Source organism: Gouania willdenowi, chromosome 1 (genome assembly GCF_900634775.1).
Source record: "Gouania willdenowi chromosome 1, fGouWil2.1, whole genome shotgun sequence".
NCBI classification, from domain to species: Eukaryota; Metazoa; Chordata; class Actinopteri; order Blenniiformes; family Gobiesocidae; genus Gouania; species Gouania willdenowi.
Window position 1 is genome coordinate 24,486,980 of NC_041044.1, and position 27,546 is coordinate 24,514,525.

General features: G+C 38.7%; 1 protein-coding gene across 2 annotated transcripts; it reads right to left on the reverse strand.

Annotated features, from left to right (window-relative positions):
* Positions 1-4,547: 4,547 nt before the first annotated feature.
* On the reverse strand, positions 4,548-26,817 carry map2k7 (mitogen-activated protein kinase kinase 7). Of its 2 annotated transcripts, XM_028456106.1 has the most exons (13): positions 26,583-26,817; positions 21,149-21,196; positions 18,014-18,158; positions 17,497-17,563; positions 15,294-15,407; positions 14,616-14,735; positions 14,406-14,513; positions 14,144-14,323; positions 12,274-12,354; positions 11,343-11,485; positions 11,049-11,094; positions 10,550-10,685; positions 4,548-7,487 (listed from the first exon to the last, which is right to left on the reverse strand). In XM_028456106.1, exons 1-13 carry the CDS (start codon positions 26,725-26,727, stop codon positions 7,426-7,428), a joined length of 1,395 nt encoding a protein of 464 aa, XP_028311907.1. In that variant the 5' UTR covers positions 26,728-26,817; the 3' UTR covers positions 4,548-7,425. The 2 variants fall into 2 exon arrangements, with proteins under 2 accessions (XP_028311907.1, XP_028311980.1); XM_028456179.1 differs by lacking the exon at positions 21,149-21,196.
* Between the last annotated feature and the right edge of the window lie 729 nt (positions 26,818-27,546).

The following is a 27,546-nucleotide window of genomic DNA, read 5'->3' on the forward strand; positions in this document are numbered from 1 at the left end:
AATGTTAGGTTACATATAATCAATAAATGGCTTGTGGGAGTGAATAAATGTATGATTGTGATAGTCTGTCTTTATGTGTTGTCTCCACTGTGACAGAACGAACAGGGTATTATTAGTTATTGATAAACACCGGCCACACCCCTTTTAACCTGAATAGAAAGACAGAGATTTAGAAGATCAAAGGACAAACCACATCAGATAATGTAGGAAAGAAACAGTGTGTGTAAGTCTCTTTACTCAGTCCTGTTGGTTCATTTTTACTGCCACAGGGCGGGCACACACACACACACACACACACGCACACACACACACACACACACACACACACACACACACACACACACACACACACACTCAAACAAATCAGCTTCCTGCACCTCACCATCGGAGGGAAATTTATGATAAAACTTGTTGAAAACAATCACACCCTGTTTTTCCCCCTGCACCACACACACAGCTGCTGTCTCTCTTTGGTTGTAGTTGCATAAGTGATGAGATGAAGCAGCAGAATCAAGTTGTGTCATGTCAGACACTGGATGTGTTGGGTTTTACTAAGAGGGAAAGTATGGAGAGAACATGCATGTACTGCACTAAAGCACAATTTCTCCATTAACAAAGGTTTAAACAGTCTTATAGCAGTAAAGGACCATATGATCCGTGGACACTGATCAGCAGAGGGATAGCACTGTATCTATCTATACATCTATACTGAGTATCATGTATCTATTGTAGTTTTGAAAGCCCTACTCTTTGGTAATAGTGATATTGTGAAAGTTGTGTTAGCTTTACAGGATTTTGATTTAAATCTTTCCTCATTTGAGGATTAAGAAATGTAATGTCACAACTCCAACCAATGTTTTGACATTACCTTCAATGACTGATCAGAATAAACCTAAGGTCAACTTCACTCTCACATTGTGTCAGAAAAGTGTTATTTTGAATTTATTTGGCATTATTCAGTTTGGGCAGCATCAGCATGGTGTTATAGTGCTGAACGCTTCTGATTGCTATGGTTTGATGCTCGAGGAGACATTTGAGTTTGCATGTTTCAGATTGATTACAAAGGTAACTGCCCTAATCCAGGAGTCTGTAACCTTCACTCTCAAAGGAACCATTTAACATCATCTCACCTGGATTAAAGTCCTCCTGGAGCCAAAAAAAATACCATCTCAATGAAAACAATACAGTGAATTAAATTCTATACAGTTAAAATGATATTGAATAATGTTTGATTTAATTAGATTTGTATTGATCATGTAAATGGCAACTTAAAAACAGTTTAAAATAAAATAAAATATATTGACATCAAGAAATAAAACAGTGTCTTGCAGTTTACATGAACACAATGTTATATAAAGAAGATTTTTTTAGTTAATGTATTTGAAAGGCTACAAAAAGTAACGTGAAGTTTGATAATGTATGATCAAACATGCTAATTGCTCATTTCTTGCCACACATAAATCATGCATATTTAACCTGCACATTGGTGGTTAAATGAATCTGTTCCCACAAAATTAAAATATCTATTTTCTTCCAAAATAGTGTTTTTGCTGGTTTAGTTATTTACCAGGGATTTAAAACTTAAGGTTAGTCACAGGTGTAAGGAAAGTTGATGGTCTGTAGATGTTGCAGGTGGTGAAGTAGGAAGGTGCTGAGTCATTGATTTATTTTAGTTAACAAATTGTTTTATCTTGATTTTATTTGTCATTAATCATTAATAGCTTCTGTCAAAAAATAACTATTTATTTCAATAGGTTTTTTTAAGCTATACGGAGCCGTTGCTAAAAAAGTCAAAGAGCCACATTAGGGTCCAGAGCCGCAGGTTGCAGACCCCTGCTCTAATCCATCTGAGAATCAAACATAAAAACCACAATGCTCTTTACCCAAATTATAATCTTAGGCAACTTTTTATCTATGTTTAGGACAAGTGCATTATGACAACATGTACGGTGTTAGTCACCGCTGACTAACACAAAAATACAGCGTTGGTCTAGATTAGGGATGTTAATCTCATTTTAGTTCAGGAGCCAAATATGTAGCAGTTTGAGTTTAAAAAGACCACAGATTTTAGGTGGGAAACAGAGTTAATTCAACATTAATGAGCTCTGGTTTGCACTTCTATGTATAGATGATATATAATTGGTAACGTATATCAGTCCCTGCATAATAACTCTTAAATTTCCCTGATTTTGGGAATTTGGAGAAATTTCATTGAATAGTTTCAGGGAAATTTGCCAGATTTTAAATTTCTTTTGAGTTCTTTCAACAATTTGAGTTTAAAAATGGCTGCCATCATGTGATATGAGAACTGGAAAACTGAGTTCTGAGAATGTTGTGGATTTTAATTGAATTTTTGTATTAGGAGGGGCTGAGATATCTACAACTGAATTAGTTGGTCATTTACAAAATGTTTTTTTATATATATAATCTTTACTTTCTAGAGCAGGCCGGATTTGGTCCCTGGGTCTCGAGTTTGACACGTACTCTAGATAATCTAGACCTAGTTTATGGGTGTCCACACGTGGGTCACTTTAAAACCAGTTTAAAATGTAAAGTTCAAAGTTGATTGTAAGCTTTGATCGGCTTCAGCATCCTGTGGACACAAAACAAACAAATTCTTATTTAAACCGCTTTCCATACCTTTCTACTCTTTACACTGTGAGAAGTCAAGCTGCAAGAACCGAGAATTTAAACGATGAAAAAATCCAACAAGACAACGTAACATTTTTTACGAGTTTTTATTTGTTTTTAGGTGTTTTGTTATTGTTTTCTCCAAAAGAATCCTGAGGTATTCACAAAATAATGGCATTTATTCTGTTTGAAATGAGACTGTGGAGGAGAAGACGGGGAGAAATATAGCCAGAAAACTAGGAAAGAAAACAAAATAAAGCTGTGTCGATTAATGCATACGGTTACTCTCACTGTGTCGTACATAAAGGAAGCTGATACATTAAAGTCAGTCCTCCCCGGACCTTCTGCCTGGGAATTGGAGTAGAAGTCTTGCACGCTGGTTCAATAACTATTTCCAAAAGACCGAATAAAAGGTGTATGAAAGCAGGCGAGGTCCTGCTCATTTCTAAATGAAAGACACAAAGTCTGCAATCATAACAGGTATCACTCAAACCTAACATCAACCAATGTCACTGGTGTCATTCAGCACTCAGCTAGAAAATTCAGGAAAGTCTCAAACAACAAAAAACATAATCTGATCCCCGAGCACCACATTTAACGTAGTTTGTGGCTTATCAGACAGTAAACACTAAATAAAAAAAAACAGAAGAACAAGGGGGGGAAAAACCAAATCAAGTCAAAGCAAGAAAACGGTGTTTTACTGTGGTGCTGGTTTCTGTTCAACCAATGAACTCATTAAAGATGATAACTATTAGTGTGACAATTAAATACATACAGACCAAAAGTTGAAACAGCTCCTCTAGCTTGAGTCCTGTTTGCCCTCTATAAAAAGGCAACACACACACACACAAAAATAAAAATACAATAAATAAATATCAGTGAGAACAATACACTGTTGAATTATTTTCCTGTTCTGTGTCACAGATTTACATGATTCATAACTGCTGTGACTTAAGAAATGAACAAAAACACCCGATATTCTCCCTGCTCTGCACAACAGCACTAAAAACAAACCCATCACAAGTGCAACACCAGCCGGAACAGTCTCAGCATAAAAAAATAAAAACAAAATAAAAGCTCTGGTGTTCGACCATCAGCTTAGCAATACAGCATCATAACACCAGAGAGAATAAAAGATATAAAACAGGAAATCAAGTCAAATAAAATCAAAAATAAAAATCTAACAGCCAAGAGAAAATAAAACAGCACACAAAATATGGCCCAAACTGGGGTAACAAAACTAGGTTGATCATATCTGATCAAAGAGATAAACAATACATCAAAAATAATAATAAATTTAAAAAATACTATTAGACTTTGAGCTCAGAGGTCATCTTTAAGTGGCGTTCTGAATGAGATGGAGAGACTGCTCCACCTCATCAGCTAAAGAAAACCTTCTAAAGACATAAACCACCAGTTTCTTTGTTCAATTTGGTGTCAACATTGCCCTGAATTATAATAATATTATTAACGGCAACAAAACCAATGACAGTAAGCATAACAACAACAACCATCATAAAAGAAACATAGTAAAATGACAAAAAAAAACAAAACAAAGGCTAATATTGATAATCGTCAATAGACTTTTGGTAAACAAACTTCACACACTCTCTGCACGCGCACACAGCTAACTAAATAAGATACACAGCACATGGGCGAGGTCTCAACAAACACTGTCAGCTAACAAAGGTACAGCTCCTCCTCTTCGTCAACAACTAGTGAAGTGTCTGAGATGAAAACATATTGCAAAGTCGACAAAGAAATAACGAAAAAGTTGGGGAAAAAAAACAACCTTTTCTTAAATTCATTTAAAAAAAAAAAACAGACTATAATGTGTAAAAATTATAAATAAGGATAAAGTTTTGTGCAGCCCCCCCCCCCCCCCCCCCCCCCAAAAAAAAAAAAAAAAAAAAAAAAATGACCAAAAAACCCAAACAAAAAACATTGTCTTTGAAGAGAAAACATAAAACAAAACAATGGCAGTTAACATGACGGTAACATGCGATTCATATACTTTACAGCATAAATCTCCCCCAAAAGACTACAAACCACAGTCTAAGCCCCTCCCTCCCCAAACCCAATACAATCCTTTAATATTTGTCAGCTCATTCTAAACATGTCTCATGCTTTGATGTTTCTCTGTGGACAGGGGACAAAGTCTCAACGTGTCATTTCCCTGTCCAAAGCACGTGGACATGGTTTGAATGACTGCATAGCGAAAATGATATTTGGTTCATTTACAGATGGAACTGCAAAACACACACACACGCGCATGTTTGCTCTGTGCAAAGGCGCAGGGGTGTGATGAGATTAGGGGTTTCAAATTGCTGATCTTGCAGCTGATGAACTCATATACACATAAAGCCACTGTTAGTTGGGGTCAGCTGCTGCTGTGTACCTTTGTTATTTTGATCTGTGTGTGTGTGTCGACGCTGTATGAAGATGGACAGTGTCGCTCGATCGTCCCCCATTGGCTAGTCTTTGATTATTTCTGTAACCTGCTACCTTTCCGACGTGTAATGTAAACAAAACATAAATAGAAATATCAACAGCAAAGGTTTAGGATTTACGCCGTGGGAACATAAGCACCAGTGACAGGTGGCGTGAACCTACAGAGAGTGAGTTAGGATAATAACCGTTTACTCACCCTATTCCTAGCCCCCTATCATTCCTTTGATCAGATACAGTGTGTGACTTGTCAGGCATCATGAAAATATGATGCATTTTTCAGGATTTCCTGAAGCGATTAGTCGGGAAAACTTTATCCTGGAAGCATCAGATTGGGTGAAAATTGTTGTGTAATCATTTTAAAAGAAGTGCTCATTGCTACGTCTACTAGCATGTCTTCACTATAAGTGGACCAAGTGTCACATCTATTTGGAAAATAAATCGGGAACAAAATATACAGCAAAAGAAAAAAAAAATCTATTTTCTAAGCAAAATAAGTTTTGATATCTGATCCTTAAACTTTTTTTTAACTCTAAAATATTAAGTCATGCATTTGCTCTAATACAGTGGTTCCCAATCTATTTTTGTCCCGTGTACCCCAAATCATGTAAACCCCTTCTTCATATCATAAGTAGGGTCTCCATAATTTCATATGCTTTTTCATGTGGAACAGGGGGCTCACATAAACCCATAAATGTGTCTCAAACATTGGTTTCCTAAGACTTAATCTACAAATTCAAAACAATGTGTTTAGGTTAAAGTGTAAATTATTTTTAAAAAAATATCATGCAACTCATATGTGATTACTTCAATAGTAAATAAATATGGTCTCCTTTGTGAAATGGAGCTACTTATTGTCTCCTATTGTCAGAAGTGTGATAAAATGGCCATGACAGCATAAAATAACCCTGTTTCAATAAATTACAAGAAAATGAAGGACGGTAATTTAATGACCAATAGTACTGTTAGTTTGTGGAGACCTCACTCCCCCCCCCCAAAAAAGCCTAAAAAGGAACTAGGAACATTTCACGATTAGTTTTGAATTATTTGTTAAATCTGTCAGAATGCCCCCTGCAATGTGCTCCTGTAGGGTACACGTACCCCAGTTTACCACTACTCTAATAAACTGTCACATGTATATAGTTTTTTATCACTTCTACAAATGGAGGCAGTGCTTGGTAGTTGTTTTAAGCTTCCCTTTACATCATGAGGGCACTGAGACGTGTTTCCATCTTCATACAAAGTCAGAGGACGATGTGACGAATGAGAAGAGGACGTAAACACCAGACTGACTGGTGTAGTGAGGCACCATCACTCACAGATGTTTTAATGGACACGCATGGATCAGCACATTATTTGGAGGCAGTGTGTGTGTGTGTGCTAGTGAAACACACACACGAGTAATAAAAGAGAACGTAGACAGTAGATAGTGGTTGATCGTCACTGAAACTGCTCCTGTAGTGACGTCAAGCACAACATCCAAGTGTGAGTGTTTTAGTTCTACAGTCTGCCATCAGTGGAGCACACTATGGGCTATGGGTAGCGAGTCATTCCCAGGTCACAAACAGAGCAGCTGAGCTTTAACAGAGCTAATCCAACCACACCACATCACATCTGCTCAGTGGCCTGCATGGTGGACATCAAACTCTGCAGTGGGAATCACTGTGAATGAAAAAAACTTGTCTAACAAACTTAAGTCAAACACAAAAACGATTTTTTTTTTTCCTAATGAAGGAGTTTCAACTGGTTCATAGACTTAACTGACATTTAGCTTATGTTCTAAACTGTTAGCATGACTAACTGAGCAGAAGGATGAGCGTGTTGGTTCAGTATATAACACACCCACACGCTCCAACTAACCCCATATATATATATATATATATATATATATATATATATATATATATATACTGTATATTACAGTAATCAGTTATAATGTTTTTAACAACAGTCGTCACAATAACAACAGTTTGTGTATTCGTTGAGTCGTGGTCACCTTTGGTGTGAACAGTAAAGGTTGTCAAGCTTGCAGGCGAACTGTGGACAGATGGAGGGATGGATAGACAGACAGATGTGACTGACAGCATCTGGACGGACGGACAGACAGCCCCTCTAACTGACAAAGCCGTGAATAGCTGTAGTGTTGCTAGATACAAACAGGAATCCACTCGCATTAGCCGTGGAGATGCATTTGAGCCATTAGTGATTTAAAGAGTTAGTATTTTAGTCAAGCCGAGCTCCTCACCCCTCTGACCTTCTCTCACTTACTTCTGCTCACTACAGACCCGGGCCACGCCCCAGTATTTGGTAACATGTGAAGACATTGCATTATTTCACTTATTTGGCTTAAAAGAAGAAGAAGAAGAAGAAAGTATTTGTCCTTTGGGGAAAAGAAGTGACAGCAGCGTCTAAAGCAAAAAACAAAACAAAAACAAAAGTAGCAGCAGCAATGTAAATAAATAACACAATTTAAACATGATCAACACAACACACTAACAGGTACAGATTGGTATAACACTGTAAAAGCTTTCTACAAGTACAAGCTAGCCTCAGAGCTCAGCTGATGAAGTCACATCTCATTTCCTCTCTTCTTCTTCTTCACACTCCTACTTCCTGTCAACACTCCTACTTCCTATTCCATCTGTCTCTCAGGTTTTTTTTTCACCTGTCAAACTTCCTTTAAACTCTCCAACTTCATGTTCACCTCACTTCCTGTTTCTCCCCCTCTCCTCCTTTTCCACTGGTTTGCTAAACCATCTCAAAAACATCCACGTATCCCGGTTCCTCTCTGATACTTCCTGATTTCTTCTCTCCATTATTTCTCCTCCTCTGTTCTCTGTGTCTAGCAGTGATTTGATTTGTACAACAGAGTGTGGGAGGGTACAGTCTGTAATCCTGGAAGAGGGGAGGCCAATGCTCTCATTAAGTTGAAATATCTTTATTTGTTAATAGTTGACATCCTCAAGTCCGTTTAGACTGAGTTTAGGATAGTGATCTTAACTCCAAAGGTCTCAGGGGCCGCTGATCACACCATCAGGGATCTTACAGGCATTAAAGCATGTTTAGCAGCTTGTGCAGGATTTTCAGGGCCGTAATCAGAAATTCTCAGCCTGTGATATCGCCTCTATCCTGTTATTTCATATCCTTACTTTGTATTTAACTTAAAATAATTTAAGCAGCTCATGTGCAACTATATCTTTATTCTATTAATTTGCAATGTGAAAAGATTTTATCAAATACGTGAAATAACCATTATTATAAACATTATACTGCGACTAATTCCTAAAACCTCAAACATTTTGAAATAAATACATTATGTTTTTCTGACCACTAAATCCAAAGGAATCGTTATACAAAAACTCCTTAAAACCAGTTTTAAAAAAATGGTTTAAAAGACTTGCAGTGTAGTATAAAGCAATATTCTCTGTTAAATGAGGAATACAGTGAGAATCGTTCAAACGTAATAAAACCACTAAAGTTTTTCAGGAGCCAAATTATCACTTTTCATGGTCTGAGGTCACGGTAAGGCATTTTGAACAGTTTACAATAAAAAAAAAAGGAAAGGACTCTATAAAAACACAAATTTATGATATAAGCTATGAGTTATATAACTGTTAAACTTAACGTCCTAATAATTAATTGCTGAAACAAACTAAACTAAAGAAAGTCAATTTGAAACAGCATCTTATTGAAGGACTCTGCAAATATCTACATGTGGAATTGATAGTAATCTCCATATGTCCTTATCAATGTTGTTTAATTACATTTAAATTACAAATTATTATGGATGGATTTGTAAACTCTTTATAGGGGATTAGGATAAAAAGTTAAACTTGGGTGAGTAAACAATTTTTTACATTATACTTTGTCTTCCAGAATATATGTATGAGTTTAATATTTTTATCTTTAAAAGAAACAACAGTTTATGTATTGGTGTTTAAATCGATGTCCCTCATAAATAGTGTTGCACTTCTTGGGGTGTCCCATTGAAAATATTACATTGAACGTTTTTCACCTGTGATGTAGAATTATTATTAAAAATTAAACTGATAGGGAGGCTTTAACTGATTTTATTGACTATATCATAAAAATATGACCAAGAACCTTCAAAGATTATTAATATATATATAGATTTTTTTTTTTAAATCTTACTTTTATTTGGAGTCATGCGACATGATCTTTTAAAAAAATCCTGTTTTTAAAGTGATGAGTGAATCTTGCGGACCCCAGGAATGACTTTTCAAATCTTGAGCGTTTGGCTGATTAAGCCTCCAGGTCAGTGTGTAAACACTGGTCCAAACCTCTCAAACTCCACAAACTAACAACAACCTAAACTGAGCCTTTGGTACACATGTGGAGCACTGCATCACACTAACGAGTGAAAGCAGCTAAAGAGGTGGAAAATGAGACAGAGGTAGGGAAACTGAAAGCAAAATAAAGAAAAATGCTCCACTTTTAACATCTACCTACAACATATTCTCTATCAACTCCTGCTTTCAGTGAGCATTTTTTAAACATGTGTGATTATCAGTGAGCACATAACTCCCCTCTTCTTTCTCTGCATTCACTAAGCTTTCCTACCTCACCTTTTCTCTTCCTTCCTGAACATTCTCCCTCATAAACAACTCCCTCGTTTCTTTGCTACAAAGCAACACTAATTTTTTTGGTGGTTATTTTGATTTTTTTTCTAATGTGTATCTGCTAAATAAAAAGATAGGTGTGCCTACACAATTAGCACATTTGTCAATATGTGTTAGAGCTATAGCGAATGTGAATAACGACTAAAAATTCAATGTTGCAAACACAATCCGCCTCTAAACATCTCCATAGAGAATACACGCCTATGGAAATTCTCACTCACACACATACCTACGCAGCCTGAGGATGTGTGATGATAGAAACACCTGAAGATGAAAACTGCACCACTGAGTCATATGTACTGTGTATGTGCAAAGTGATGTGTGGAGATACTTTGATCCAGTGTGCAAAGACTACTCTGTTAAACAAACCACAGTATGGAGCAAAGCTGAGCGCATTAAGGTCAACCATTACTAATAATGTAGATGCACACGCACACACACACATTAGCATGTGAGGCTGTTACACTCCCTGTGGTGTTACACATTAATGTATAAATGAATGACGTTAAACTACAGTGTGGTGTAATCCCTTCCCTGTGTCTGTCAGTCCAGAATCAACACACTAATATACACAAGTTCTGCTGTCAGCTTCACAACTGTGTGCCAGTCCATCTCTCCGCCCATCAAACCACCCGTCCAATCAAAGTTCTTCACTGAGTCTCCCTCGTCTGCAGGCTCTTCTCCGGTGGACAGGCAGAATGGATGTAGCACTGGGATTAGCAGCTAACCGCTAGACTAAAAGACTGAGTCTCAGCTTTTCAAGGCTAAAGATAGGCTAGTCTAGCGTATGGCTAAGCTAACGCCAGGCTAATCAAGGCTAGGCTACCTACTGAAGAGTGAATGAAGCTGGTGCTGATGGCTGTAACACTGGCTGCTGCGTGGTGACTCAGTGCGATCCATCACAGTCTGAAACCAACCAGCCACGTCCACATCCAGCACCTCGTAACGTCGGATGAAACTGTGCTCCTGTAGGTTCGAGCATAGATGGTGAAAACAGGTTAGCTTTGATTGGTTGTTCTACTTCTGTCGCTCCACACAAGAACAACATAGAAACCTCATCAATCCCAGTAAATACTGAACATTTTAAGTTGCTGTGAAATATGCAAAGAACGAGTGTGACTGAAGTGAAAAAAAAAAAACAGCTGATGACATCCAGATTGTTTGCAAAGATAAGTCTTAAATTTTAAAGCCTTTAAGATCATGTATAAACTATATTAGACTCTTTGTATTGTAAAATAAACTAATACTTATTTACAGTAATGTGGGGCAAAGGGTTTACTGAAGTTAATTCTGAAGCATCTTTATCAATCAATACAAAAAGTGACTTACGAGAAGCTGGTGGTATTTTGGCCTTTTTCTGTGATCCTTTGTGAGGCTGAAAGTAAAACAAACACAGTTAAGCAAAAACATTTTTTATTTGAAAAACTCAAGTTTAAATTAAGTAGCACTGGACTTTCTAAAATACACCAATGATCAAACAGGCTCTCAGAATAACACACTTTTTTCTACGAGAGCAAACAAGCCTCTGAGCATGGAACAAGGGAACTACTTCAGTATGGAACAAATCTTTAGGCGGCTCTGTGAGAACTGCAGCCTATGATTTACAGAGAGACACTAACTCACCAGTCTTTAACGAAGGACTGGAAGTCGAGAGAGAAACCCATGCTGAGGGGCAGGAGAGGAGGATCCTCTTGCAGCACTTTGGTCAAAACCTCAAAGTCTGTCTTACAGTTCTTGTAGGGAAACTGTCCTGTAGCCAGCTCCACCTGCAACGACAGCATCCCACTCAGCATATGACAACAACCATATCTAGGTATTTCTTAAAGAGTAACTAAACCCAAAACCTTTTTTTCTGCTGAATACATATTTATTTGGGTATTAATTAGTGCTGTTGTTTGATCCTAGTCCAACTTCTATCATTTTATTAAAAGTATTTTAATTTTGCCAGCTATTACAATTGAATTTTGCTATTGGCTGGGACAGATTATTGTGACATCGCGCATCATCAACTTTCACTGTTGGTCCCGTCCCTCCTATAAAAGCTGAGAGGAGGGAGGAGGGTTTCCTCCAATCACAGCTCAACAATGCTCTCTCAGCAGCTAAACAGCGAGATCCAATGCTCCATGCTCCGCTGTGGTGATGTCTGTGACTCTGTACTTCTATAAAAAGCAGATTCTGCGCTAATCAGAGGGTTCATCAAGCTATGCGCAAATGTGAAGACACATTGTGCTTGTAGTTCTTGTCGCATGTGCGTCTTCCTGTGTGTGTAAGCGCCGTTCCAGCTCCTGCTCAGCCATGAACTGAGGCTGGAACGCCTGTAATAATGTCTGTAGTGCTGTGTGTGCTGCTCCACATGGGGATTGTGTATGGGATTGAAATAGTTAATCACAAATGTCAGGGCAGCGTTGTGACTGGGCGTGTCTTACTGCTTCAGAAGTAACGCCCATAATCAAGGCAGTATTTGAATTTCCCCCTAGTGGTAGGTCAGGAGAAAGCAGGGGTTTAGTGACACATGAAAGTACACAAAAGCCTTCTGGTCATCTCTGCGTCTTACCAGAGATATGCCGAGACTCCACACGTCTGCTCGTATATCATAGTCAGGTTTGGTGGGATCAGGAGGGTCTATCCTTTCAGGCTGTAAAAACACAAACAACAGAGTCTATAGTGAAAATGATTGTTTCTCTCAGAGTCAGAAATAGTGATGGAACGTTCATGACATTAAAACGAGAGTTAGGAATTTAACTACGGTTCTATGCATCCTAAATGATCGCCAGAGGCGGTGCTTAAAGCACTAAATGTTCCCTTCGCGCATGCACAGTTTGAGTATGCATACCAACAATGTCACCTGTGACCCCTGGGTGACCCAAGAAAGGTTAGTTTCTTAAAGGATCTTCACATGGGCACATGAGGATTCGGAGTGACATAACACTCTGACGGTTCTATTTCATCCCTGCTGACCGCCAGAGGCGGTGGTTAAAGCACTGAACGACTTATACCAGCGTAGTCACAAGGATTCCAAGACACCAACCTTACTGAGAAGCCTCCGAAGAATAAAATTGAAGGACCATGCCCAGTGGATGAAGAGTAGCAACATCCACATTGCAGAATCTGGAGAATGTGCATGGCGCCATACATAAGGCAGCAGCACATATTTCCTCCAGGGGCACTCCCTTAAAAACAGCCCAAGATGTAGACACACTCCTGGTAGAATGACAACACACACCCGATTATATATATATAGGGCAGCTTGACACCTGATACGAATGATGAATAGTATCTATGATCAAGTGAGAAAAGCACTGCTTGGAGAGAGCAGAGCCTTTGTTGGGACCCAAATAAAAAACAAAAAGTTGTGCAGACGTATGAGTTGCTGCAGTGCTTTCAATATAAAATCTCAGAGCCCTGATACATATTGTGCAAGCCTCATAGGCTGATTAGAATGTGAATTGAACAGCACCTTGGGAATAAAAGCGAGTTTCGGCCATAACGTGACACCTGTACCATCTCGTTGCCACTTCAGACATGATGGGCTGACCGATAACGCATGCAACTCACCGACACATTTTGTCAAGATGGAGGTGAGAAAAAACGCAGTTTTACAAGACACCCACTGTGGCTCCACCCTTGCCAGGGGCTCAACGGGAGGCTGACACAAGCCATTCAGCACTAAATGCAGGACCCATGCAGGGGCTCGTGGAGCTCTCTGTGGGTGAAGTCCCCAAGCCCCCTTGAGAAACAACGCCACAAGGTTGTGGCTCCCCACTGTGCCATTGTCAATCCTAGCATGTTGGTCTGATATTGCAGCCACATAGACTTTTAAGGTGGAAGGAGCCCGACACTTATCCAGGAGAGACGGCAGGAACTTCAGAACTGTGGGGACCAAGCAAAGCACCGGGTCCTCCCCATTGCTTTCAAACCACTTTCTCTTTGGGTGAGGGAATGAAATATTACAAATGAATTTGTTTGCTTTAACTCTATTATCTTATCTTTGTCTCTTTAATTTCCTGCAGGGATATAAACTTTCTTTTAATCCACCAGGTAAGGCAGGCATAGATTGTAACTGTATACACAGCGGTATTCTTGGCACCGGAGAAGAAAAAGGAAACAAACCTCGGGTGACACCGGAACTTATTACCTTTCTTGGGTCACCCAGGGGTCACAGCTGACATTGTTGGTATTTATACTAGAACTGCGCATGCGCAAAGGGAAGATTCAGTGCTTTAAGCACCGCCTCTGGCGGTCAGCAGGGATGAAATAGAACTCAATTATGTTGAGGAAACTCCTGCTTAAAATATTTTAAAAGTTTAAAATTGGAGTTATGCATGTAAAAAAAAAATTGCATTGTACTTTATTGGACATTAATCTAATAGCATAAACAAAAACTGAGCAAGTTTGAAAGATAAAAGCTTTTTCGTTGTACTCACAGCCATGTAGGCGGCACAGCCAGCGCTGCGAGTCTTGGCCTTGGAGTCCACGAGGCGTCCACTGATGCCGAAGTCACACAGTTTAATCTGACCTTTGTCATCCAGGAGGATGTTGGAGGGCTTCACGTCCCGGTGGATGACGCCATGCTTCTCTTTCAGGTATAACAAAGCTTTCACTATCTACATCAGAAACACACACACAGTTAAAGTGCTTCAATAGTAGTTATAGTGACTGAAAGCTGCCAGTTGTTACAAGACTTACTGCCACCGTCATCTTCCCAAGAATTCGCTCTGGGATGGGACCCTGGATTCTCTTCTTCAGCTTCTCAGCACACGTTCCCATCAGCTCCATGGCAATGAATACATCCGTCTGTAAAGAAAAACACTTAACTTTTACCAAACAACTTACGGATGATTCATTTACACTTGATATTAACAAAAGAAAAGATAATTGTGTTTTTTTGTCACACACATTGGTCACTATGGCTCCGTAGCACTGGATTATATAGGGGCAGTCGTGACTCTTCAACACAACGTCCAGGTCCATCAGTATCCTCTTGTTTTCATCCTTGTTGCCTGTACGACGCATTTGCTGGTGACACACGTGGAAGAAAAAAGAAAAAACAGACAATGTTGTGAGCGTAAGAACAAAAACAAGTCGTTAAACCTCCCACCGTGAGGTAGCTGACTGAAATTGTTGAATGTTTAACTGGCTACAACAAAGCAATCTCTGAAATTGAAAGACTGCAATTTGTGCTTATTACAGAGAAACTGGTTGCGCACATTCTATAATAATAAAAGGTTAAAAAAAAGAAAACCCAGGATGATGCCGCTGAAGCTAAAGTGAGACTGACGGTGTCTGAAAAACTTCTTTACAAGCAGAAATTGAGCCATTAGCATTAACAGGCTGTGAACAGTGTCATTGTACACATATTCCTCAATTGTAAAAGCAGATTGTGAATGATTTGTTGTTAAGTGGCAAAGATGACAATTTTGGAGTTACATGTGTTCAAATTACTCAACATATTTAGAGTCCTGAGCCACAAGTTATGAACCTCTACTGTACAGGATAAGGGAAATAAGCACAGTGGAGGTCAAACTGCAGTACATATGACATGAACAGACTGTTGTGGGTGCAGTAGGGTCTTACTTTGACAGCGATGACGTGGCCTGTCTTCTTGAATCGTACTTTAAAGACTTGTCCACAAGTTCCACTACCGATCTCGCCTTCACTGATCAGGTCTGTGACCTCTGCTGGATACCGCTGCAGATGCATGATGGGACCCAAAAAGTTCAAAACTGTTTGGATGTGTCATTAACCTTCTCCAACAATAGCCATGTCTGAGACTCATAATCTCCCTGCTTTGTCATTTGTGAGTAAGAAGCAAAGAATCATTAAGCTCATTATGTGCCAACTCTCCGGACTAATGACGAGAGGAAGGTTAAACAAACCAAATTATCTGAAGAGCAGCAATGAGTCACAATTTTCTCAAGCTTCAATCGAGCAGTGCTGTGTAGTAACTGCTCAACGAGGCCAGTCTTTATCCTCTGGACAACACACAAACCAGCCAGTTAAAGTTATCAGTGAAATTAGTAAAGACAAATTGGCCTTTTGGGAGTTTTACTTGAAGCAAAATAAAGAGCCAATTCCACATGACAACTCAGCATTTCACCAAGATCTGAACATACATTTGAAGACAGTGGAGTCCTGATTTTATCCAAAACAAACAAAAAACGATTTCAGGGATTACAATGGGTGATTAAAATGTTTTTTTTTGTCTGGTTAGAATTGACATTTGTGCTGGAGATTGATTTCTGTTAATTGTTGGAAAATGGAGGCATGTCAGGCCAAGGACGCATCAGCAATTGTGAATGTTTCCCAAAAGCATAAATTTCCTAAACCAGCTTTACTATCTTCCTTTCCAACCATACTGACATGTTCACTGTATTTCTATTTTCTATACTATGGTAACCAATACAATTAATTACGGAAGAGGCAAATTAACGATGGCTTAATCTGTATTTCCCTTTCTGTCAATGTTGCTTTTATAAGGGCCAGAGGAAGATGACATATCTACTGTATTAGTGCTGGGAAAGTAAATGGATCAAAAAACAATGTGTCATGTTGTCTTACAGTACTTTGATACCTAGAGTATGAATCTTGGTTCCTTTCTCTAGGTGTGTTTTGACTTTGTTCTTGTACTCCAGTTTTAAGTATGTTAGGGTGCATTTAAACTGCCCTACTTTGTCTGCTTTAAATAAAACAAAATGTTGTTTACTCGATTAGTCTGCTTTACTTAGTAAGGTCTGAACGCATCCTCAAAATCAACAGTGGACTAAAGAGGTAGACATCAGTCCACCTGGAACTAGGGGGTCTTCAATTGAGCCACAGTTTGTGTTAAGTCTGACAAAAATCAAAAACTCAAAAGAACAATATTAGCAAGTGGTTTTCATTTTTGGTTTAGGCCAATCATTGAACAAGAATTCCTTCCTCTTCTTCTTCAGGCTGTTTTCCTTCATAACAAATCATTGATTAGAGCAACACCACCTAGTGGCCTGAATGAGCAGCTGTTGTACATGGCAGTGTGCTGCACTTTTAAAAGGGCAGTGTGAAAACCAACCAAAACCAGGTGTTTCTGCTTCCCTTACCCAGTCTAATCCTTTGACCTATCTAGCAGTGAAAACAAACTTGAGTTCAATGGAGTCTTAAAATGGACCCTGTAATAGATTGGTCAGTGGCCTGCTGTGGGTTTACCCAGCATTAAACCTTCATCTGATGTGCTGATCATTTTTAATGTCAAAACCGCAGAGCAATAGACATGTTAAAGGTAAAACCATAAATAAATGTAATGTGTAACAGACAGCTTTGCAACACAACACTGGTTTGTTTTTATTCATAAAGAATACACCAATCCACAATTATCAACTGCTTTTGTGAAAACTTGTCAAGGTTTCAACACTAATTGTTCACTGATGGCAACTGAATAATAAAAACAGACCAGATGTTTAGTGTCAAATTAAAAAGGCCTGGTTGATTTAGTCTCAGGGATTTCAAAATGGTCAGGACAAATGCAGTAAAACAAAAGCGTTTTAAACAAAGCAAAAGACTTACGTGCGTGTCCATATGTTTGTTTTGAAGAAATAAGATTTTATTTTTCCAATTACAATGGGTATGGTAAATGCACTGATGAAACTAGCTGGTTTCAGTTCCCCCAACAATGTCAATAATCACTACCTTAGTGTATCGCTCAAGCCAACACATACAATATGTGCACACTCAACTTTTCCATTTTTGCAGACATTAAGAGAAAAGCTACTTTCATTTACAATGAGATCTTGAGAGCACATCTTACCTGACCGTCGATTTTTAAATAACCAGTCTGTTTCATGATCTCCTGCAACTTCTGGTCAATCTCTGCACTGTAAGTGAGGAAAAACAACAACACACTGTGTTAAACCAACAGCCCAATATGGCAGAAACTACAGGAAATGGGTTTCAGTGTGAAAACACCAGATAAGCTTCTCCACTCTCCAGCCTGTGGGTCCATTATATTGCAGCATACACTCCATTTTCTGCACCACTAAGCTGTTGTATGAGTAAATAACGTGGCCAATTACTGAGACTTTTTCTCAGTCTGTATTTACACCTTCACACCTCCTCTGTACTCGTGAGTCTGTCCTCTTATGTAGGCTGGTGTAAAATCGGCTTTAAAATCAAACCCCAGTGCACAACTCATCACTGAAAAGCTGATCTCTGAGGATGTTTTCACTTTTGACAAAAAGTGTCTAGAAAAAATATTCTGTAGATAATGTAGTAAATGAGAAATGCCTGCGTGATTATGTCTCGGATGTGTGGTTGAGTCTACGTACTTTTCTAGACTCCGCTGTAGGCCGTATGGAGGCGTGGGCAGGGTGAGCATGTGCCGTGGACGGCTGGGGTAGGGATGGTGCTGAGGCGAGCTCTCTGAAGATGATGACCGGCTTCCTCCATCATTAGCCAGGGGCAGCTGGAGGGCTAGGATGGAGGGAGGGACACGACTCATTAGACACAGATTAAAGAGTCAGAGGTGTTTTTAAGACATGAGAATTGCTACTGAAATATTTATTGATAGTTTGTAGATTATTGTAGTGTTTAAGAACTTGAACTGGCTGAGATCACAAGCGTTCCTCCTTTAAAGCTGAATTTAACCATGACGTTTAAAGAAGAATTGGTATAGAAAAACAGTACAACAAGTATATTTCTGACTAACTCAAATTATTTTCGTCATACTTTATTTTCATGATGTCTTGCCATTTGTTCTTCTATTTGTTGTGCAAATGAGCATTAAAATAGGTCAAATCAGATATAGTAACGGTCTACATGAAGACAGAACATGCAATGATATGTTAATCATGACCCAGCAGCTCTGTAACAACAGAAGAAATGTTTGCAGAGAAATACAAGAAATTTTCAGGAGAACAACTTAAAACGTTGTTAGTATGTGTCATGCAAACCAGCGATGAGACAGAAAGTCAAAGGCTTTGATGACTTCCTGAAGCATGAACGTTGTCATTGAGGGCTTGACTACTGTTATGTTTTAAAGCATTTAAAAGACTATGCAGATGTTACTTGACTATCACTAAAGCTGATGTTATTTCTGTAGTGTGAAGGCAGCTCCTCTGGAAGTGCTGGTGGTTGTTTGGATCCATGAGTCACCTGGAAAGACCTGCAATGGGGGAATCAGTAAGATGGGGAAAGGTGGGGGTTAGTGAGAGAGGACGGAAGACTCGCGCAGCCATTGGCACAGATGGCCCATCTATAGTTGGACAGGTTACAGAAGGATGGATAAAGAGTTAGACAAAGCAAGGAGAAGAAAAAAAAACAAGAGGTATATACACAAATCCTGAGACCTGCAGGTCCTGCTTCACCACGTCCTGCATACACACACACAAACACTGTGCTGCTGCAAAACTGATAGAATTGTCCACGGACACTTAAAACATCAAAGAGCCTGAAGTGGGAGAGACCGACAGAATGTGAAAAATGTGGCTAAAACTGCAGCGCAGAGATGAAACTGGATGTCAGACATACAGTCAGACTCACACAGTAAGGCAGGTTTTCAGTCAGTGCACAAAGAATAAAAAGACAGCGGCCAGTAAGGTCAGAGCATCCTGCAGGATGACCAGTGGGGATGCTGGATTAGAGACCGTGTCAAGGAAACGCCAACCCCAAACATCATGCTGTGCAGAAAAGCCTCATGCACTGAGAATCTCTGACTCCAGTAAAACAAATGTTAATCAGCCGACGTATGTCAACACACACTGTGAACCTCGACACATACCAACACTGCCCTGCCACTGGCACACACACACAGACAGACAGACAGGGGAGACGGGATGGAAAGATAGAGGGACGGTGTGAATTTAGAGGGAGATGGTGTAAGGTGGGATAAAATATCAGCAGAAGACAAATAACCACTGATGCTCTCCTATTAGTGGAGAAAACTTGAGTTTGAAATGATAGGAGTTTAGGTATACTGTATTCGTTGTTTTATGGCGTTATTTTTCTTCTACTTCATGCTGTATAGCCTCCACTGTCCTCAGTATTCTAAGGCTTTATAACCAATGAAATCATTTAAACAGAAAACGTAAATATTATATAATAATCTAAATTAGTAAAAGTATTCAGACTACATATAATCCACAAGATTCATTTTGTTTCTTCACAAAAAAATGTACGAGTCGGTCGGTGGAGTCATGTTTATCTCACAGTGATTGGAGCATTGTGTTTTTGATTCACAGAATACCTTTACACGCTTCTTATTAATTTAACAATATCCAAACAGTCTGTGAATCAAAATTAAGAACAAAAAAACCCTAAAATAAACTGTTTAAAGAGTTTCACCCTTAATGTTAAGGAAACTTGATAGGTCTCGAGTCTGGTTGACCTTTAGCACATTTAATTTTTCATCGGTTGTGATTTTTGTCCAATTCCTTCTGTCAATTTAAAGTCTAACTATTACATAAGGTACTTGTTATGTCAAACAATGCTTAGTACATAATTTAAAGTATTTTTAGTAGCCTTAATGTGTCCCACATCCATTTGTTAAGTTGAATCCATTTGTCAATTTTAGTCCTTAACCAAGCCTGACACATTATCAGCTCTAACATACATTATAAGTAAGATGAAAATGAAGGTACATGTAAGAAACTAAGGGCTCTATTCTCCCATGCATGCAAGTCCAAAAAGCCACGCAGTGGCGCTGTTTTTGGCTGAGCGCTATCCTCTCCCTGTACTTAAGTCAGTCGCTGCGCGCCTTCATCCCAGTTACGCACTGTGGGTGGAGCTGCCTTAAAATGTAGGTGTTCCCATTCAAATCTGGCTTTACGCACATTCTCCGGTGTGCGTAAGTCCTTTTCCTCTTACGCGCTTCTAACCCTGGAATAAGTGCAGCGCCCTGATGAACTGGAACATTATATTACACTAGAAATATAGACATAGTTACATGTGAAGCCACACTGACTTGTGTGTCACGCAGCAGCAGCAGCAGCTGTGATCACTCAGCTGCTGCTGCGCGATTAATTAAAACTCTGACAAACACAGACTTCTGTCCACGTTGGTCTTTGTGATTCAACTATTTTCATACTATGTCCAACGTAAAGTCACAGTTTGATCCAGTACAGAGTGAAACAAGCTGTCATATGTGGATGAGGATGGACGAGAAACTGTTCCCACACATATTTTAATGAGGCTCAGCTCAGGTTGCTTTAAACTATTTATATTTAAAACTGCGTATTATGGAAGGAAATAGCTCTGTTTTACTGCAAACATCACTATGTATTAAAGCAGTTATTTCCTCATATCTCTAGCGCATCTAACTGCTGCTCAGGTTTTCCTCTGACAGAGTTAACCAATATATATCATAATCTTTTCATAATGGAAGATGAAGCATGTGGAGGGTGGGGTTGTTAGGTGGGAGAGAGGTTGGGGAGGGTTCAGTGGCAGAGTGATGGATTGAATGATACCTGCACGCTGGGAAGGAGCTGGAGCAGGACTGAGCTGGATCACGATGACTAGACGGAGGAAAGAATACAGACACACTCGCATTATTGCACCGCTTCACACTCGCACTACATTAAAGCAAAAAATGAACACAAAATTGATTTTACGCTTTCAGAAAACAATTCTTCTTCTTACACTTTGTGAAAAGGCACAAGACCGAGGTCTGCTGGGAAATTACAAAGCTGCCATTATATTTATTTCTTATTACATCCAATTAGAACTACATCAGCTGTGCAGCACACTGCATCTAGACACTAATAATCCTCGGTGCTCTTGCTCCACGCCCATTCAGCCCTAAAGAAATAAAAAGGTCAACTAATTTCTGACAACACTCAGCAGGGCGGATTTTAACAAGCGTTACAGGAGTAAACATTCCTCTGGGACAGAATTCAGCGGCAGATGGGCAAACATCTGGTGCTTTAATGAGAACGGTAAGAAAGAGTCTACACAGTGTAGCAGATACATCCACATGAGGTGCGATTAAAAGGATCATTCTTTGATTAAATTCCTTTTTATTAATAAATCAAATCTGAGACAATACCTGCAACAAAATAGATTAATAACATAATAACAGTATGTAAAAAAAAAACAAAAAGTACATCATAGAGCGAGACCCCGGCCCGGGGGGCCTGTGTTTGTTTAATGAGTCGAAACTTGATTTGGGTTGGCTCAAGAAATGGTCAATCATTTCAGAAAAAAAATTACTTAGTTAATTAATATTCAAGAGAACAGTTATTCTGGAAGACAAGAAAGAACACAGTTCATCATGAGGATAAAATACCTGAATGAAAGAGCTGCAGGGACCTAAAACCTGTGTGTGTGTGTGTGTGTGTGTGTGTGTGTGTATATATATGTATATATAAATAAATGAAGGATCTGTGGTAAAAGTGGAGTATCAGTTTTAGGAGTTCACCACAAGTAACGATTAGAGTTGCAGACTAAAAGTAACTCTTTAATTCAAATTAAATGTTACAAGTGGAACTCAACCAATGCAAAAACACAAAGCTGACAACACCCACTGGGCACCTTCCCTTTCCAGCACTAAAACACTCTGGTGCAGAACCCTGACTGAAGATTACAAGGACCAGTCATGTTGTTCTGAAGTAAGGACATCCTATATCCCCTCTCTGCCATCCTACTTACTTTATCGTTCACAACAACAATGCACATTATTATTGGACAACTTAGTGTAAAGCTTTAAACTTCTCTAAAATATTAAAGCAGTCTCAGAATTTCCATAAAACATGCTCAACCTTCAAACAGAAACAAGCCACAAGCCATGGTGGTTAACAGAAATGACTAGGGGCTTCATGTACAAAAGGTACGTAAGCCCAAAATTGTGTACACATCAAAATCCGGATTTATCAAAACTGGAGTGAGCGTGGAAATGTGCTGATGTCCCGAGGTGGCGTACACACGTTTCTACAGCTATTGATGCTTTAAATTCTAAGGATTTATGAGGCACACGACCCAAATCATATAATACATTCACACGTGAACCTTTTGAGCTGCTGTTAACCTGCATCATTTACACCTTTGTTGTGAGTTAATGTTTATTTTAGAATTGTTTTCTACAATTATTTGAGTCTTGATTAATTGACCCAATGAAAACCTTATTTTCACCCTGAAGTCTAGATTATTAATACCTACTCGTGGTGTGTATTGCTTGGTATCTGGCGATACGATTTGTATCCCGATACATAGGTCACAATACGATACGATATATCCCGATATTGAAGTATAAATCACCTTATACTTATATATCGTATCGTATTGTGACCTGTGTGTGTGTGTGTGTGTATATATATATATATATATATATATATATATATATAAATAAAGGTAAAAAAAGTCGATATGGATGCATTTCAAATCGTTCATCCTTTGCCTTTAACTATGTAAAGTGATTTCATGTCTTTTTTTTAATAGTTCTTAGTTTTAAATAATCAGAAACCTCCACGTAACAAGGAGCCAGATTACACCCTGAGATCTAATTGCGGGAAACTTTGCAATGTTCTGAAAAAATTGGATTTATATGGCACCTTTCATAGACACATTGCATTATTCTTTCACTCCACACACACAGTGATGGTAAGCTACTATTGTAGCCACAGCTGCTCTGGGGTAGACTGACTGAAGCAAGGCTGCCATACTACGCCATCGGCCCAACACTCACTCACACACTACATTCATACTATGCAATGTAGGTGAAATGTCTTTCTTAGCTTCTGAGATCTGACAAGATTAGGCAATGACAGGCTGGTTTGGCCACTTTAACAAGGGGCAAAACTCTCAGAAAGGCAAACTCAGCAAAATCTATCAAGTCACTTCTTAAAACTTTGTTTGACCATAAGTCACGACTGACTGCTTTTTATCTCTTCGTCAGATCGTTTTACACTAAACTTGTAAATCAATCCAAGTGTTTTATAACGATACTTAATAAAGACAACATTTTGTTGTCAGCATTCAGTATTTTAACATCATCCACTTTTTAAGTGTATGGCGTAACAGTTAAAGAAGTGGGCTTGTAATGGGAGGGTCACTGGTTTTAATCCAACCTGGGTCATCACTGTGGGATGTTGAGCAAGTCCCTTAACCCTAACTACTGCCCGTGTTGTACTTCACTTTAGATCAAAACATCTGCTAAAGAAAAAAAAAAACGCTGTATTTAGGGTAGGGCTGGGCGATATATCGAATATACTCGATATATCGCAGCTTGTAGTCTGTGCGGTGTTGAAAATGACCATACCGTTAAACTCGCGGACTTTTTTTTTTTTGAAATGTCATCTTAATGACAACATGCACAAAAGGGCACTATTTGTTTTAAAATATTGTAGTGGCATTATGTACAAAAAGTGCACTTTAATTTTGTGTTTTGAAATGCCATGTGAGTTGCATCCTGCACTAATGTCTTGTTTTGAAACGTCTCTGTGACAATTTTGCACAGAACGTGCACTTTCTGTTGACAATTTTATGTTTGAGCCACTCACTGTTTAATAAATACAGTTATGTCAACTTTGACTTAGTTGTGATATCCCCTTTTTTGCATGAAAGTTTAAAATTGGCATATATTAATGCAGTATGATCAAGAATGTTTTAATGTAGACATATAGAATCATCATACTGGTCTGATTTTGTGCATCAAAGTGTTAATTCAAGGGTAATGCAAAATATCGAGATATATATCGTGTATCGTGACATGGCCTAAAAATATCGCGGTATTTATAAAAGGCCATATCGCCCAGCCCTAATTTAGGGGTGTCCTGATCCGATATTGATATCAGATATCGGTCCGATATCAGCCAGAAAATGAATATCGGATTTTATCTGACTGCATCTAAAATCTTTGATATCATAACTGATATATATATATACAGTATATATATATATATTATTAATTTTATTAAATTGTAAAATACTGTAGATAATATGTTGAAGGTTAAAATGTATGTAACCAAAAGATTAATAATAAATGGGTCAGTTTTTCTCATACCTGCTGTTGCTGACTATTGTTCTCTGTTTGAGTAACATCACTTGATCAAGCCTTTTCGGTCATTCCACACTACAAAATAAGTAATAAAAGTATGTATGATTTGTGCTGTTATCGTATCGGCTTGATATCGGCCACTACACAAGGCTGCATTAATGGTATCGGATCGGAAGTGAAAAAAAGTTGTATCGGGACATCCCTAGGTCTCCTAGATCTCCTTACATACCAAATTAAACCAGTCTATGAATGTGGTGTTGAAGTCCAACTCAGACAGTCTTAAGGTAAAACCCTCACTTAAACATATCCATAGAAACCAACTCCAACATGTCTTTGGATCTTCTTTAGACCCAGGCACGAACAACAACATGTCCAGGACTAGCTCCAACATGCAGCTCACACTCCCGACACACTGCCCTGTTAGAGGCTCACAAATGACCGTAAACACCAACTTAAGGTCAAAATAAACACGTCAAAAAACACATGAACACGCACATAACCCACGGGATGAGTGGCAAATCTCAGGTGTTTAAAATACAAAGTGAAATGTTCACACTGACGCTGGGCCTGACACTAATTTGACTAGTCCGAGTCACTTAGCTGGTTAGCTTAGCATGTTTAACGGAATGGTGTCGCGCTTCAACTGGTGACCAATGAAAGTGGTGACCCACTAAAGAGAAGCCGCTGATGAAAACGAAAGAAAAATGCTCCAACAAACGACCGCAAAAAGCCACTGTAGTCAAAATAAAGTAGAATATTTATTACTTCCCCCCAAAATGAACACAATTTAGTCAAACGTCACGTTATCAAAAAACATCTAAGGCTAGAGTCATAAACAAACAACTGAGAATATATTATGAATTAACACTGCGTTGTGCTGTATTTTCCCACATTACTGAGGATTATTGCGAGACATAAACAAAGTTATGTTTTTCTTTATATTAAACTTGAACTTAATTATGTTAATCTTATTATAAACATGATTCCAGGGGGAAATTGCTTATGATGAAGCCACAGGGAAAAAATAAATAAATAAATAAATAAAATAAAAACGTTAACAAAGACGAAAGAACGTTGAATAAGTGTATAATTAAGTAAAAGACTGTTAAAACTAGGGATCAGATACACACACATTACAGTAGTAGAAAAAAAATAAAGTAGGATAGATAAAACTAATACTACCATACAATGTGTGTATAGTAGTAGATGGGATTGCATTTTTTTTTTTTTTTTTTTTACACTTCACAGGAACTTGGGAGTTTTTCAGATAGTAAAACATTTATGATAAACAACCTTGACAAATAAAAATTGAATTGAATGCTGGAGCAATGGAATTCAGTGTAAATATACATCATACATCAAATACACAAGAATACATGATACACCAAAGAGTGAAAGGTATAGTTAAATTTAGATGCTGTCAATAAATAATAGTATTAATTAAAGTAAAAAGATCTGATAAATCCAATGAACGTATTTTCTTGCTTAAATAAATGCAATATGCTTCTGTGGCGCATTATTTTCCTGTCTTTTCAACGTTCACTGAACAAATCTGCGTCAGAAATCACTACTTAGAGAGAAGACCAATCGAAGTGGAACACCGGTATCAAAACAGGTTTCGGGACCTGGTAGTTTGACATCCAGTAACAGCGTTTCAGGGGTTGAATTTAACCGACTTGTTGAGGCTTTAAGCGCTGTCCACATGATAACACTGTGACCACAAGTGTAAAATACAAAAACTAGCTTTAGTCAGTGTTTGTTTATGTAGCTAGTGTAGTAGCAAGCCGCTAGCCTGCTAGCAGAGCGCTAGCTACAGCGGTGATCCGTCTCTGCCTTCCCCGCCTCTCTGAGCTCACCCTGGGATGTTCTAACCGCTATCGACACCCTTGGCCTTCCCAGGAAACACTCACTTGGCCTCGGACGTGACCGCTGCGGACTCATGTCTATGTTGACGTCGATTCTCCGGCGGGCTTCTTCATTTTCCTGCTTTAGTTTCTCCTCAATTCGCGACAGCCTCTGTTCAAGCGACGACATCTTGAAAAAAATGAGCACCATGTAGCTCACAGCCGAAGCTTTCCACTCCCCTCAGCGCACAACACACGCAGCACGTAACGGGACCACATGTGCTTCACATCTGTCCAGAGGCTAACAAAACACTAAAACAAATGTGTGTGTTCTTCAGTGCAGGTTCAGGTCAGCACCCGCTAAGAGGAGCTTTACTAGCCTGAAGGTCATTGGTTTGTGTTCAGATATTCATACTGATCTACAGCAAAGTCTGATGGTGTTTTAGGACTTCTCTGTGGCTGCAGGTGGATGGAAGACAGTGATGCTGTTTCTGAGAAAAATTCATTTTCAAATTCTCTATGAGCATAGTTTGCATGTTCTCAAGCATGTATAACACCTGTGTCAAACTCAAGGTTTGCGGGCCAAATCTGGCCCCTTGGAACACTGAATACAGCCCACAGCAGAAAGTAAAAAATGACAGAGAAAACATGAATCTTTGGTGGTTCTCAAGCTTTTATTTGGCTCAAATGCCTCCTGAAGGAATTTATTTCTATAGTCTGTATTATTTACGGTCATCTCTCGCCTAGTGTGGGACCAAGACTGACTCGTGTATTTTCATATAATGTTCTGCTCAAGATCATTATCATGATTATCATTTAAACAAAAATAAAAATACATAAAAACCAATATTTCTAATGCTTTCGTTTGTTAATTTTCCACTTTTTCAAGTACCCCCCTGTAGTGCATTGCGTACCCCCACTTGAGAAACACTGGTACATTACCAACTTATTCAGTTGTAATTCATTGGAACTTGACAATATTTCTATATACTATATCCAATGATGGCAGTCATTTTTTTTTATCACTAAT